Genomic DNA, 15,685 nt, shown 5'->3' on the forward strand with positions numbered 1-15,685 from the left:
ATTATTATATATATAAAGTATATACACCTTTAGAAAAAAAAATATTTATTTTTTTGGTGAAAAAAAATTAATTTTTTATTTTAAAGAAACAATAAATTGAAACACAACATGCAATAACATATTTGAGATATGGTAATTTTCTTATATTGTTTAATTAGATACAATATATATTTTAATAACCTTTTTTTTTTTTTTTATAAAACTTACTTAATTAAGGAAAGACACACGTGCAAAGTACGGTCGTGGCACCATCGCTTGCGTTCGATCTTTGATTGAGAGATAGAGAGATTAGCACGCGAGGGAGTGAAATACGATAATGAAAAAAAGTTACGACCACTGATCATAACGTCTTCACCGGTGAGAAGTATGAGTTTTTGAGTATCAAGATGAAGATTCTATTTAAGTTCGAAAATTATAGGACTTCATCGATGTAGAAGAACAACCTTAAAGAATGTAAAGAACAAAAAGAAAAGATATAAAGAGAAAGTTTGAGGACATGCCTTTAGATGTTAGGTAAAGTATTGTGAATGACGTACGAGTTTGGATCGCTGATTCACTTCAGAGTGTAAGAATACTGGGTGAAAATTGTGGGATGGTCAGTGTATTGGATTGTAAATCAAGTGAAGAGGTATATATAAATGAAATGCAGTAAGAAGTTATAATTAGGGTTTAATAATTATAATTAATTACCACCATAGTTTAAGAGTCTTCAATTTAGAATGACACAGATTTGATAGTTCTAAACAGTGATTAATATTATATTGCTTGTAAAATAATAAATGTTCGAACAATTGTAATTCATAGAGCACAATAAAGAGCAAGTGAGAGCATTCAGATGGCAACAATTAGGGGACATAGTCAGTATTTTACCAATATTTAGTAGTAGCAATTTCATTATTTCAAATACATATTATATAGTTTAATGCAAAATTTCATTATTTCAACTATATATTTTTTATATTAACTCAAAATTTCGCATTTGATATAATTTTCAATTATAACTGATACGAAAAAAGACTCAATATTACAAAATACAAATTCAACAGCCAATATGATTGCATCCAAGTCAAAGAGAGAAAATTATGTAAAAGGTAAGTGAAGCATAGATGCCTTTGCTAGTGTGTTTGTGCTTTTTGAAAAAAAGTAGATAATATTCTAACGTGCATCTATGCTTTTCACAAAAGAAAATGGTAAAAAGATTTTTTTTTTTTCTCTTATACTTTAATAAAATTTCATCTTAAATTTACATGCACCGTTCGAAATTTGCTGACTTCAAACCATAAAGATAAAAAGAGAGAATTAAGGAAATGAAAAGGGAGAGATGTCATAATTTGTTCAACATTTTTTACGGCTCTGTTTTCTCATTTATCACCATGATTAGTCACTCTAATTTTTAATTAAGGATGTAATGTTTTGGTAAATATTGAATTATCAATTCAAAATTAAAATTCTGGTACGTACTTAAAATACGTATTCAATCCAACACAATCATGTAATAGAGTATTTTTTTTTTTTTTTGGTTTAAACCACCCGGTATCCGATACCCGCTTTTTATTTTACATAATATTTAAAATATTATAAATAAGATAGTTAATTTTATTAATTTATTCTTCATTCATATTGATGGATAATTGGCAGGGGAGGAACTATAGCCAATTTTTTGGTGCTCCGACACCCATTAAATTCGATGCACATTAGGTATAATTATATAAAAAATATATAAAATTTGATATAAGGTTTAGAAAACATCCACAGAACCAAGAAGATATATAGTTGAGTACTTTAATTTACAAGCAAGGAGTGAACATATGTGTTTGAACCTTTCGAACACCTTTGAACCCTAAATCTTAGTGCCACTGATAATTGGACATCAACATTATTTATGAAAAATATACACACAATTATTTCTGTAGGTTTTCAAAGAATATCAATTGTAGGTATAAAATGAATTTTTTTACGTATTAGTCTTGTCTTGATTTTGTACATGAACAAGTAATTTATAGTAAGGTGATCAACTAAATAAAACGGAGGGATTATGAAATAGCTGAGAGGGTTAAAGTGCTTGATTCTAAAACTTCAAGGGGTTAATTTACTAAATTTCATTTTCTTAACTTGTGTACTTTATTGGGTAAAGTGCCAACAACAATTTCAAATGTACAGCTAGTTGCACACCACATTATATTTGTCTCATTCACACTCTCTCTACACCCCAACCCCTCTGAAACTACTCAACTAGCTCTAAGCAAGAAGAGGTTTTTTCTTGGGGTGGAGAAGAACTGAAGAAAGAAAAATGGAGAAAGCATTAACTAAAGTTGGGAGCATTAAAGTTGGAAGTTTTTGGCTAACCAAGAAAGCTAAGGCAGAATTCAACAATATCTCTCAAGACATTAATGTATGTTTTCACTAATTTTGTCTTTTTTTTTTCCTCATCAAGATTTCTTCTTTTCTTGTTGTTTCTTCATTTGGGATATTGTAAATTTAAGTTTTGGATTTTTGTATTGTACTCTACTGAACCCCTTATGCTCATTTTTCTAATTGGACATTCAATTTATTTGTCTGATTTTGATTTTGACTTGATACGGAGTTAGGTCCAAAAAAGACTTTTGAATCTGGAATTCTTAAATTAAAGAAAAATACTTGGGATCTTAAACCTGCCATGCTGAAAGTTAAAATTAAAGAGTTGCCAAAAAGAAAAAAAAATCTGTTTTTTTTTTTTCAAGTTATTTGAAATTTAACAATCCAGGATTTTCTATGTTAGGCATTGGGTGTGGCATACCTTTAGTTCTTGAGAGTTGGTTGTCTACTTGCTAATTCAGGAATTCTAATGTATCATGTTAGGAGCTTTGATGAGTTGTCTTGTTTCTAAATGAATTTTGGGTCTAACTCAACCCCAAAAGTTAGCTCGTAACAGTTAATTGCCAATGGATTGCCAAAGGCCATATTAAGAGACCACACATCCTTTTTTCATCCGGCGTGGGTTGAGAACCATGACATCTCAGGGTCAAATCCTAGAAGAGATTAAAAAAAAAAACTAGGCGATTCGTTCCGGCTGTTCTAGACTTGGTGGACAGAGTTACTTGTTGTTGGTGGGAGGTGACAGGTATCTCGTGGAATTAGTCGAGTTGTGTGAGCGCAGAAATAAACATTACGGTTATCAAAAAAGAGAGAAGAAAAAACAAGAAATACCAACAATATCTTTAAGGTCTCAAATGTATGTGCCTTGCATTAGGTGAATGTGATGATACACTTATCTTAGCTAGCAGTTGATATAGGCATTGACTTTGAAAGAAAATCTGTGTGTTTTACATGCTATCTTGATTATTTGCTGGATTTCATCTTGTCTATCGGCCATCAATTAGCTGTCTTGTTTATATCATCGAAGGAGATTGTACTATCATGATTTTCCAATCACTGAACACAATACTTTAATGTCCTAACTCCAATAACTTCCACTTATCTCGATGGTCAATTGATTTTTTCAGAGCATCTCAAACACTGTTGAAGAGAAGGCGAAGTGGATCTTTAACAAGCTAAAAGGTGCATATTCGTTTGACAGTCTTGTAGTCACTTCTCTGAGTATTATTTGTTTGGTCAAGTACACTGTAGGTCACGTTCATGTTAATCGCACAATGAATTCTGACAAAAAATTTATTTTTTCCCTTGATCAGGAATGCCTATGAAGACTTTGACAGATCTTCTTCGAGAACACAATCTCCCACCAGGCCTTTTCCCCCAGAACATAACGAGTTATGAATTAGACGAGTCCAAAACAAAGCTGACCGTTCACCTTCCCTCCCCATGTGAGATAACCTTCAAGGACGGCTCTCTGATTAGATATGCTACGAGGGTGAAATGCATTTTACTAAGAGACAAGCTTATTGGCATAGAAGGAATGAAGACTAAAGTCTTAGTATGGGTGAAAGTCACAAATGTATCTGTTGAAGGTTACAAGTCAGAGAAGGTTTGTTTTACTGCTGGTGTAAAGAAATCGAGGCCAAGGGAAGCTTATGACATTCCTCGCGATGCAGTTAGAGTAAAAGAGTTCTGAGAGTTGGATTATTCATATAAGAATGAGCCCTCAACAATCAAAAGATTTTTGAGTTGGCTGTGTTTTGATGGTTTTCTTGGTCATATCTCATGTAGCAAAATCGCTCCGATGAACACGAAATTAAGTATATGGAAACATGTTACAATTCATGTAACATGGAAAGTGCAAAATGATGTTTAGCTATTTTAGCAGACTCAGATTGTAAGAGGAGTTGTATGGCTAGACATCTAATTTTTATTTTCTGGAATTTCGAAATGCCATTTATTATGGCTTCTATCTGAAGAAAATTATTCAGCTTGTCTCATGTTAAGGGAGATTAGTTGAGTTAGGTGAATCAAGATGTTCTCTATTCTCTAACAATTGTCTGGTTTATTACTGAATGTTAAGAGTTCGTGACCTGAATTTATTTAATCCGTCCGTGAAAGATTGCGGTGCAACCCATGTTGGAGATTTTTTGGGGGGTCTGTGGTGATTGCGTAGGGAAGCCCCCGCGGTATGGACTTGTATGTTTTTGGGCTTAGAATTTTCTCGTACGCACGTATTACATAAGTGCGACTTAGATGATTGATTTTAACATGACGGTTCTTGTGTGTTATAGAGAACTTTGGCTCCTCCTTGTATTCCTCTCCGATATAGTAAATTTCTCCACCTCTGCCCGTGGTTTTTCCCATCAAGGGTTTCAACGTAAATCTGTTTGGTCATCTTGTTTTTTCTTTTGCTTATCATATTGCTTATTCATGTTTGATTTGGTAACACTGAAGAGTCTCAAACAAGGTGCTGCTTAGCCAGTTTGTCCTGTAATTCTTTAGGCTTTTAGATATCTATGTTGCCCGGACTCTTCAAAAACATCAACATATATGCGTTGCATCCTCCAAAAATATTGCAACTTTTGAAGGATCCGACACTGGTGCAACGACGTCTTTGGAGAGTCCAAGCAACATAGTCAGATATGACTAGTTTCTCTTTAGCAATTCTTTAGACGACTCTCTATGTTAGGCATTGCCAGTAGCATATCTTTGGTTCTTGAGTGTTGCTGAACACTTTCTTTGCAGGTGTTCTTTTAACCTTTCGTATATGCCAACGAGGGCTTTAGTTCCGTGTTAAAAAGCACAAGACATGATACGTAGATTAGGAGGACATCACGAGTTCAAACCCTGTCAAATGACCCGAAAAATGGGAAGCTTTATCAATTGAATTGGCACACTCAGATTTCTCAGTTATCAAAAGAAAAGAATCTTATCTATGTGGTTAAATATAATTTTGCAACAAAAGAATAGATCATCACTAATTCACAGTGATGACATATGGATGTATAAATAATGTAAAACTGCAATATGAATGCCCAGAAATGTGGTTTCTTTCTTTGGCATCTGCTATGTTAATCCTACCATGTTTCATCGCCACTCTTTAATGCCCTGTTGTGTCCCGAATTATCTCATATATGCATACCACATTCTCGACTGCCAACAAGACGATGATGCACCATTCTAGTAGATCCGACTTTCTGTTTTGAAGAACTTCCTGAAGAAAGTGAATGTTATGCTGCAACAAGGAAAATTTCGTTCAGAATTGGTAGTGAAGGTCACTTAGAGAGATCGTATAAGTGCAATCGCACGTAATCTTATGAAATACATAGAGCTTGCTTATAATAACGGTCGGTAAATGAGAGTTAAAACAAATAGCTTGTGCAACATAGTAATGAAGACAGAAGAAAGATCGTTCACAAACATAGCCATGAACAAGCTACAGTAGCTTGATATATTACTATTCCGTTTAAAGAAACTGAGCGACACTTATCCGATGTATATTCGTAAATATGTGTTTGTGTGCAGCAGCATGCATGTCATAACAACTTAAGTTTGCTATTCTCTTCTCTTACTTGAGACGATTTTGTTTAATTACTTGCTCTTCCGATGGGCAGTCGTATTTATAGCCAAGTCATGTTAAGGCAAATTTGTTCTCCCTAACATTACGAAGCAACAGAAATTTAAGAAAAGCTATAAATAAAATGGATCTAATAAGGTATGTAGGACAACATAGGTAAAACAGGAGATCAATACCTCAACAAACTTTACTTTGAAGTTGAGGTTCCCAAAACGCTGTGAGACCTCGTATTCCTCTCGAAGGTACTCGAGTATCTGAGCGTATTTTGCATCTCTCCAAGCAATTTCAGATCTTAACAATGAGTTGCATAACAAAGTAAGGTTATTAGAAAGATCATCAATGACAACAACCTCACTACACCAACTCAACATCTAAACGTAACAGGTAAGCTCTACTATCTTATACTACACAAAGATCTGCACTGTGAACGTTTGAGTATATCAAGGCATACAAGAACTTATGTACAAGAAAAAAAAGACATTCAAATCCTGAAAATTGCAGGCACTTAATCCCTTAATTTCTATTTCCAATGCCCTACCCCTTGACCCGATACTTAAAGTCAAGGAGCCACTTCCGCTCACTTCCGTCTCTAACCATAGGAATATATAAACGTTGACCTTGCATTCAAATGTAAGCCAATCAAAGAAAAACAAAAAAAAGAAACTACGAAGATAATCAAATATGAAGCAGCAGTTGATTTTAGAAAGAAAATGAGTGAAACACAGTTAGTCTTTCACATATGTATGGTATATATGAATTGTGTCCCTAATTAACTTTTTTTCTTCATTTCCTTTGACATTAACAATATAGTTGTCAATATAAATAGGAAAAAGAAACATAACTTGATAATCCTTTTGGAAAAGGAGCTAGTTTAGATAATTTCAATCGCAGAAGGTTATGTTGGCACTAAACCAAAAGTTTAGGAGCCACGATATAGTTACCCTAACAGTACCTCCAACTGACTGGAACTGGTGTAAACTGTACTGAGAGTCGGACAAAGGATCAATTCAAGGAATTATGAAGTGAAAACTATTCAAGTCTGAGAGGCCAAAAGAAGCTGATAAAGTTAAGGGGTTTAAAGGACTTCCCAAGAATTTACGGGCTCCTGCTAAAAAGGACTTCTGCTATCATTTATCCTCTAAAAGTCTATCTGTAGCCCAAAAACATATCTGAGATTGCAAATATGACAGAACATGAACTTTCCTAGAGGTCGAGACGTTGAGTGGCTACAAGCTTGCCATATAAATGGATATCACCACAGAGACTCCCAATGTAAATGAAAGTTTAGAAAGTGTAACCAAAAACAAACTTTAAGAGAAACTATCCGCACATGTAAGAATCAGGACCATGTTCAGGTAGTTCACCGCCACAAATACAGGTTTGAAGGCAGATCTTGTGTAAATAAATGATGACAAGTCTCACGTTTAAACCGATGGAGACAAAAGTTTAAGATGTTGGACTAACAAACAAAAATGTGGAGCAGTAAATCACTTTCAGGAATAGAGAAAGCACGTAAACGCATTATTAAAACATTACCTTTCAAAGATACCTACTTTTAAAATTACATCAGCTATATTTGAATTGGCTTTGCCCACAAGTTGGAACAATTTCTTCCTTTTCATCGTGAAAGTGCCTGTTTTCTCCATTTCACGATTTATCCCAGCAAACTCTTCAACCATACCATCAACCTATAAGCAGGATAGTATCCAATTTCACTGAAGTTAGGTTTGCTAGCCAATATCTTTCTACTTATCATTACAATTTTGTGCAGCCTGTTTTATTGAAGCGCGCTTCTCAGTTTTTCCAGATGCTGACAGTAAGGGCTGTATAATTTTCTAACAGTTACCATCAGTTGGTTCAAGCATAAACAAGTTCTGGAAAATCTACCTGTGACACAAAGTAATCAAGCGCAATACTTTGGCCAAGCACACTGCTAATTACACGAATACTATCTGTGTCCAAATTTTTCAGAACTATGTGATCTGCACCTCCCTGCATATCCTCAACCAGTGATGGCTTCTCTTTTACAGCATAATCTGATAGAAAGTGAAGAGGCCTTCATAATTAGAGAAATACTGTAGATGGTACGAAGTATGTTCCAAAGAGCAGATTACAAATAAGAAGTAAACATGTAGCATTTGGCATGTATATCTGTATTAAGTGGAAGAAAATGACCAGAAAACATTTAGAGAACATTTAGTACTGCTTGAAATACCACAAAGAATCATTTGATTTTCATTCTTTTCAATGTAAGCACTAAGCAAGCTCCCAGTATCACATAATTGACCTTAATTAGCTGGCTGAAATTGTTGGTTACTAAACCAACCATGTTTATCTTAGTCTGACAGACATAGTACGAATTAAGATCTTCCACATGTTTAATTAGTCAACTCAAACTTTCCATTTTCCCCCACTCCTCCGATATATGTATATGTATATAGGAAGAGAGCACCCCTTATAGATATAATCTGTGTGTGTACATATATATTATCAAAAATGATATTTATTTCTCTCAGATAACAATTGCAGAAGAACATAAGATGAAATTATGCCATTTGACATTAAAACGAACCATCTTTTTTCATTTCACGAAGCAATCCAGATGCATATCTTCTCACAATTCGCAAGTAGTACTCAGCTTCGCCATCCTCCACATTGAAGAGGACAACTGCACCATACTTGAAGACAACCATACAACTGCAACCATTTGTGTTTTCTCCAAATCTAAGGGCCTGAAAAAAAAGTTTACATTATGATAAAAGGCTAAGTGAACTGATAATCCATTCACGCAGAACTGCAGCAGAGCTTCATAAATGATGCTTACTGTAAATAAATGGTGCCATCACGCCAATGCCAAATTAAACTCACCACCAAAAAACAGGACAAAAACCAATATGATCTTCTCCATTATTAATTACATGCATAGAAATGGCTATAGGAGAGAAACTTAAGCAAGTATTATGCCAAAGACAACTGATGGTTTAAAAATAACAAAAGACAGCTAACTGTTATACTTTTCTCTGAAAAAGGAAAAATAAACACTGCAAACTATTAGGTTAAAGAGACACTAAGCTCAACTGGCCAACCAAAAGCTTAAAACGGGTTAACATAGACTAAATAGGCAAATCATTTTAGTCTTCATTTTTCTCAATTCAAATGAACGAGAAAAAGATCAACCAAAACATAAGAGCAAGAGGGTCACCTTCTATTTCTTGTGTAGTAGCCATTATTGCACAAACATTCAGCGAAGGGTTGAGTTGCACCTAAACACACAGAATTTTAACTCACTTAATGGTCTTGATAAGTACAGTTTCAGCTAAGTCAGGCCAGCTGACTGAAGTGCCCCTAAACTAATGTAACCTATAACAGGCTTACTAACTCTATTTGGGTCCAAGTTACTCGGACTCTTCACTTTCGGTGCTGCACCCGTGTCGACACGACATGGGTGTGGGTGTGGGATCCATACCCGATATGGTCAACCGATTTTGGGTACTTTGACCAAAATCGACTAGGAAAGTCCGGACAGATTTATGAAATTCTATAATCAAAATAAAAGCTAAGGTGAAATTAAAGAAAATGAAATACCTTGTATATAGAAGTTTCTATATTATTGCTTTTCTTTTTATCTCCTTTCAGGATTTTCTCCTTGAAAAATATTTTCTCCTTAAGATTTCCACATAATATCTCAAAATTTATGTTTTATAACTCCATTTTTAGATATTTAAGTTATTTTTCGCCGAATCCCCGCACCCGTATCCATTTCTAGATCCATATCCCCGAATCTTTAAATTGAGACCGTGAAGGATCCGACCTCTAGATCCGTACCCGTATCGGACACCCGCACCGGAGTCTGAGCAACTTAGATTTGGGTTGTGGAGTACCTATTGTTTCTCAGCAGGCAGCAGTTTGGCACACCCCTACCATCTATAGCCATAGCCCAGGCTCACTAAAGCTACAAGGCATGCACACGTAAGCAACATTTGGTTTATGCTACATAACACTCTACAAGCTGCAAGTACTGAAAAACAGGTTTCTACAATATCCACTGTTTGAAGGTATCTATATAAGCTGTATGGCTTTCTGCTTTTATTTTTTTTGCTTCATTGAGCAGAAGAACGAAGAAGAATTTGGATATGAGTAGAGTCTGGATATAAATGTAATTTAAGGGTAGTGGATACTTGGCATTTGTTTGTTACTTTGTGAAAGCATAACCCATGTTTAGTATTGAGGAAACATTTTAGTGAAGTATAAATTAGCTGAAAAGATTTTTTTTTTAAAAAATATGAATGTAATCCTTGGTTGTATTTGAAGTTTGAAAAAGTTCAAAATGTTTCTTGGTATGTACTTGGACTGAATGGTTCTCCTCTTAAGAATCATCTATTGATGTGATGTTAGTATAACCTACTTCTATCATGATTTAAGTGTGGAATTTGCTTCTCAAATTCAAGACTAAGCAGATGTTTTCTCTAATATAAGCTAAAGAGCGAACCAGAGATTCATGAATATGATTAATCTACTCTACTATCATGGTAATCCAACTGACAAGGCTCTTTATTATTCATAAAAGCAATAGGATCCTATCAAATACCTGATGACTGTAACATGATTGTTTCCTGACACGATACAAGTGTACATATATACATATGGGTTTCAAACAATCTTGAAAGATTACTTCTAATCGTAGAGACATGAAGTCATTACATCAGACCATAACAACAAAATCACATGGTGTATAGAATTTCTTCTTACATTATTTGTTGGTAGAAGATTGAAAAATCTGAAGGCAATATGATTGGGTGAACGGGAGGATGATGGAAGAATGTCTGTTGAATTTTCAGCTTGCATGCGCTTCAAATCAATACTGCCAAAACAATGAATCTGAGAAAACACGAAATAAAGAAGAGAAGGCATTGATAGAAAATAGTGAAATAAGTATGAATCTCAAATCACAAAATATACAGATGATCTTTTAGCAACCAAGAAATAGTACGGCATCAAATTCTCAGTGATTTACTGTAAAAGAATTTACGACCCAACCCAATTATCTAAGGCAAATTGATGGAGTGCCAGATATCTTTCTAATCTTTTTGGATGTTTCTATACCTTGTGGAACACCATCTAGTTCAACACCCTCGTACACTAAAAGCTAATGCTGTTAGATTAGGTACATTTTATATATTTCTATTAGTTCAACAACACACCACATCACTTGCAGGCTTGATCCTGTTATTAGGCAAGTACGTGGAATTTTTTTGTTTATAGCTAGGTGACGACGAGACACTGACCCAAAAAAAATCTGTTTGTTTTGATACAGAACAAAAGGAACTGAGCATCTAACTCAAAATCTTAACAAAATAGATCGAACGGTCTAAGCTCTTTCTAACCTTTTGGATGCCGATTTATGCCTGAGTGGGATAATATAAAATTCAGCATCTAGAAACGGGACATATATATACTCTTTGTTGCAGAACCACCAAATATATGAAGTGCAACATGAAACTTCGAATGATAGATCATGAGTGAGATATGCCATCTAATCTGGACATCTCTTTACGGGAAACAAAAAGTTTTTACAATTATTCGGATATACCTACCTTTGAATTTTGCCTCTTTTACATAATTCAGCATCTAGAAACGGGACATATATATACTCTTTGTTGCAGAACCACCAAATATATGAAGTGCAACATGAAACTTCGAATGATAGATCATGAGTGAGATATGCCATCTAATCTGGACATCTCTTTACGGGAAACAAAAAGTTCTTACAATTATTCGGATATACCTACCTTTGAATTTTGCCTTAGAGAATCCAAAAAGTCCAAAAATTTTATAGTACTATCTAACATATCAAAAGAAATGCTCTGGCTTCTATAGTGGACTGGCAATAATATTTGCTCAGAGGTTAACCGACAAACCAAATCAGATCTTAAGTCTTTTGCCCAATGCACAGTAATACTTCCCCGCGTGCAAAATGTTCTATGTAACCTATCAATATATGGGAAAAGCATTGCATATTCACATCATCACATGTGCCTAAGTCACTAAAACACTAGCCATTATCAAGTGGCCTTTTGCAGTCATTTGTACGTTAAGCTAGCAAGCCTTGTTCAACACCACATTCCAATTTCCAAGCAGTGGGTGATCCAAAATTTGAACTTTTATGGGTTTGTATTCGGAACTATACCACAATCCAAGTATATTAATTGTACTTATTACGTTGAAACACATACAAAAGTCTAAGCCAAAGCTATTGTATGCACCCGTAGCTTATTCACTAGATCCACCGATGATTCCAAGGCCATAATTCTAGAACTTCAATCACACAATTTACTCTACTACTACCTGAAATCTTTACCACGTATACCAAAACAGCAAATCATGCAGGGACGTCATATAAAATACAGTCTCTTGATTCATATGCCAATACCTAACACCTGAACAACAAACACATTCCTTTTGAAACCCCCCCCTTTTTTTTTTTACAACTCCGAGCCAGCTTTCGAGCACCTCGACTAATTTTATGGGATACTTACCACCTCCCACCAGCAACAAATACTAGGTAATTCTATCCAACAAAGCTAGGACAAATGGGAAACAATCACCTAATTTTTTTTGTCTCTGCTAGGATTTAAACCTAAGACCTCATGTTCTTAACCCACCGAAAACCCCTCCTTTTCAGCATGATATCAGTGTTATCAAATACGCGCTTAAGGCACGCTTAAGCCCTGAAGCGAGGCTCAAAACATGCTAAGTGCTTCGCCTCACTTAATGTGCACCTTTTGTGTCGTTGTCAAGGTTCTAAGTCATACTTTTCATTTTCAATGAGCATCTTCTGAATATGCGACACTTAACAATTGATATTTCACTTTATCACAATTTTTTTCAATTTCTTTGCTCATATATTTGTCATTCATGCTTATAATTATTAGGTTTGTACTAAACATATATATATTTGTCTCTTTTTCTCCTTTTGCACCTTTTTTCATTGAAGCCCACACTTTATTTGTTCTTAAAGCTCCAACGGACCTTGGAGGTTCTTTGCGCTTTTTGCTTTTGATAACACTGAATGATAAACTACAAAATGCAATAGACAAGTAAATCACAAATCTCTTATTTGTACTATTCCGTTGTCACAAATATGCATAGTCTAAACCAAAGCTATTGTGTGCACTCATAGCTTATTCACTAGATCCACTATGATTCCAAGACCATAATTTTTTTTATTAACCATAGTATCTTGGCCAGCTTACATGCACCTTGACTAATTCCATAGGATATGTGCCACCTCCCACCAGCAACAATTACCTAGTAACTGGTAACGTTGCTGCCATGTGACCAGGTGTTCATAGGTTCAAGCCTTAGAAACGCACAAATGCAAGATAGGGTTGTGTACAATACACTCTTGTCGTGAGGCCTTTCCCCGGAACGGTTTAGTGCACCGGGCTGCCCTTTTTTTACACTTATGATCCCAGGGCAGGGCCATAATTGTAGACATCCAGTCCCACAATTCACTCTACTGCTACCTCAAATTTTTACTAATTATACCAAAAAACAGCAAATCATGCAGAAATGTCAAACGAAAAACGGTTCTTGATTTATTACCCAACAACAAAAAAATAAATCCAAGCAAAAAGAAGTTAAAAGAGAACCTGGTACAAAGGAAATAGGCTTTGATGGGTACTTTACCAATTTCTTCATCATCATTAGACTCCAAAGACTCTGTATTATTATTATTATCAATCTTATATTCAAAATCATCCACATACTGTGGATATAAAGCTGGTGCTACAGAAAATGACCTCCTGAATTTCAAGAACTGTATCTTGGGTACTGAAACTAATGAAAATTTACAGGTTTTGTGAAATGGGGTTTGTGGAATTGATCTTGATTTGGTAAGAAGAATACGAGCTACAAAGTTAGCAGCTTTCCATCTCCCCATGAACTGGGTTAAGGTTGTCTTTGCTTTGTTCTTGACAGGATGGGTTCTCTTTGTTTGTTCAATGAAGTCCTAAAATCTCTGGTGAAAATTAAAAATTACATACTTGATGCGGAATATTCTCCCCCGCATTACATTTTGGACCTTTATAATCCCTCCATTGATTTTTACTTTTTGATACACTTACTAAAAAATAATCATTGATATACTAATTTTACCATATTGCACATATTAATTAATATTTAGTAATAAGTATTAAAAAATAATTTAAAGAATAAGTAACTAATGTCAAGATAAAGCATAAAAAAAATTATTTTATTTTAATTTGTCAAAAATGACAATTAAAAATTAAATTAAATTAGAAAAACAGTGACAAGTAAATCCGAACGAAGGGAGTACTTATTCATTAAAAAAAGGGTTTTACTTTCTTTTTTAGCCTATTTCAAAAAAAAAAAAGTGTCTTTGCTTTTTCGATAATAATTTTAACTTTTCACATGAAATATTTAAGATTATAAAATTAAAGAATATTTTCGTATATTTGATATAATTTTAATCTAAAATTACAAAATTTAAGAGTCTTATTTATATTTTTTAAACTCTAATGCAAGTCAAAGCAAGTCAATCTTTTTAAAACAGAGGGATTACTTTTTATATAATTATAAAATATAGTGAGATGCTGTAATTTTATAACATACTCCCTCGATTTTGTTTTAATGGGCCATTGTAGTAAAAGTAGTTGTTTCAAATTACTTGCCCGATTTATAACATCAAAAAAAATTATTATATTTTTTTCTTTCTATTCTTAATATTAGTCATAACTATGTACAGTAAGTATAGTCAAATTTTTCAAGGCATCACTAATAAGATTAACTATAGTAAAATATATTCCTAAATAAAATTTATTGAAGAGGTGTGTTGAATCAATAAAGATCAAGTAAAATTAAATGGACAGAGTATATATATATATATATATATACATACATATATATATATATATATCTAAAAGTTCTAGTGGTCATAACTCTTCAACCTGCTTTGTACATGTGTTTTGAAAAAAAATATATTTGATTCCGTTGATCACACATATATATGATACTAGATACTCCAGGCCCAACATATGCTATTTACATTATCTTAATTTATGTAGCACAAATAGCATTTGGAGTGTCAATTAATTTTTTATTAATATAAATTTTTAAATAATTTAAGTTGCTAATCATTGTGATTTATATTATCTTTTACATAATTTAGTAATTTATGTTACTCGCTTTGTCTCAATTTTAGAATTTAGTGAGTCAGTCAATTTTTTTTTACTAATATATTTTTTAAAATATTTTAAGCTTTTAATCTTTGTGATTTTAGTATCTTTTAATGTAATTTCATATAATTTATGTTACTTGCTTTATCGCAACTTATGTGACACTATTAGAATTTCAAAAATCAATCATATTTTTTACTATATATTTTTAAAATATTATAAGATGTTAATAGTTATGACTTATAATTATTTTTTTGCATAACTTTTAAATATATAATATTTTACCAAAATAAAATAAACAAAGTACTAAATTTTAAAAACATGTTAAATTTGAAAACATCATTTGGATCAACAAATTACTAAATTAAAACAATAAAACATGCAAATTATAAAATGTCAAAACTATCCCAAATTTACGTGACACAATTATAATTTAGATAATCAATCAAAATCTTAATATGTTTTTAAATATTTTAAATTGTTAGCTATTGTAATTTATACTATTTTTTTTACGTAATTTTCAAATAATATATGTTACTCTCCTTATCCAAATTTT

The 15,685-nt window shown here is 33.4% G+C and overlaps 2 protein-coding genes across 3 annotated transcripts; one reads left to right on the top strand and one right to left on the bottom strand.

Annotated features, from left to right (window-relative positions):
• Positions 1-2,142: 2,142 nt before the first annotated feature.
• On the top strand, positions 2,143-4,459 carry LOC107848478 (uncharacterized protein At5g01610). Its single transcript, XM_047399542.1, has 3 exons — positions 2,143-2,392; positions 3,483-3,537; positions 3,669-4,459. The coding sequence occupies exons 1-3, from the start codon at positions 2,291-2,293 to the stop codon at positions 4,046-4,048; spliced, it is 537 nt and encodes a 178-aa protein (XP_047255498.1). The 5' UTR covers positions 2,143-2,290; the 3' UTR covers positions 4,049-4,459.
• A 751-nt stretch (positions 4,460-5,210) lies between these two features.
• Positions 5,211-13,992, bottom strand: LOC107848259 (protein RETARDED ROOT GROWTH, mitochondrial). Of its 2 annotated transcripts, none has more exons than XM_016692970.2 (7): positions 13,585-13,992; positions 10,682-10,793; positions 8,505-8,664; positions 7,820-7,968; positions 7,469-7,620; positions 6,109-6,223; positions 5,211-5,590 (listed from the first exon to the last, which is right to left on the bottom strand). In XM_016692970.2, exons 1-7 carry the CDS (start codon positions 13,872-13,874, stop codon positions 5,456-5,458), a joined length of 1,113 nt encoding a protein of 370 aa, XP_016548456.1. In that variant the 5' UTR covers positions 13,875-13,992; the 3' UTR covers positions 5,211-5,455. The 2 variants fall into 2 exon arrangements, with proteins under 2 accessions (XP_016548456.1, XP_047255497.1); XM_047399541.1 differs by having other exon boundaries at positions 10,682-10,810; positions 13,585-13,719.
• Positions 13,993-15,685: the final 1,693 nt, after the last annotated feature.

This window comes from Capsicum annuum, chromosome 11, assembly GCF_002878395.1.
Source record: "Capsicum annuum cultivar UCD-10X-F1 chromosome 11, UCD10Xv1.1, whole genome shotgun sequence".
NCBI classification, from domain to species: Eukaryota; Viridiplantae; Streptophyta; class Magnoliopsida; order Solanales; family Solanaceae; genus Capsicum; species Capsicum annuum.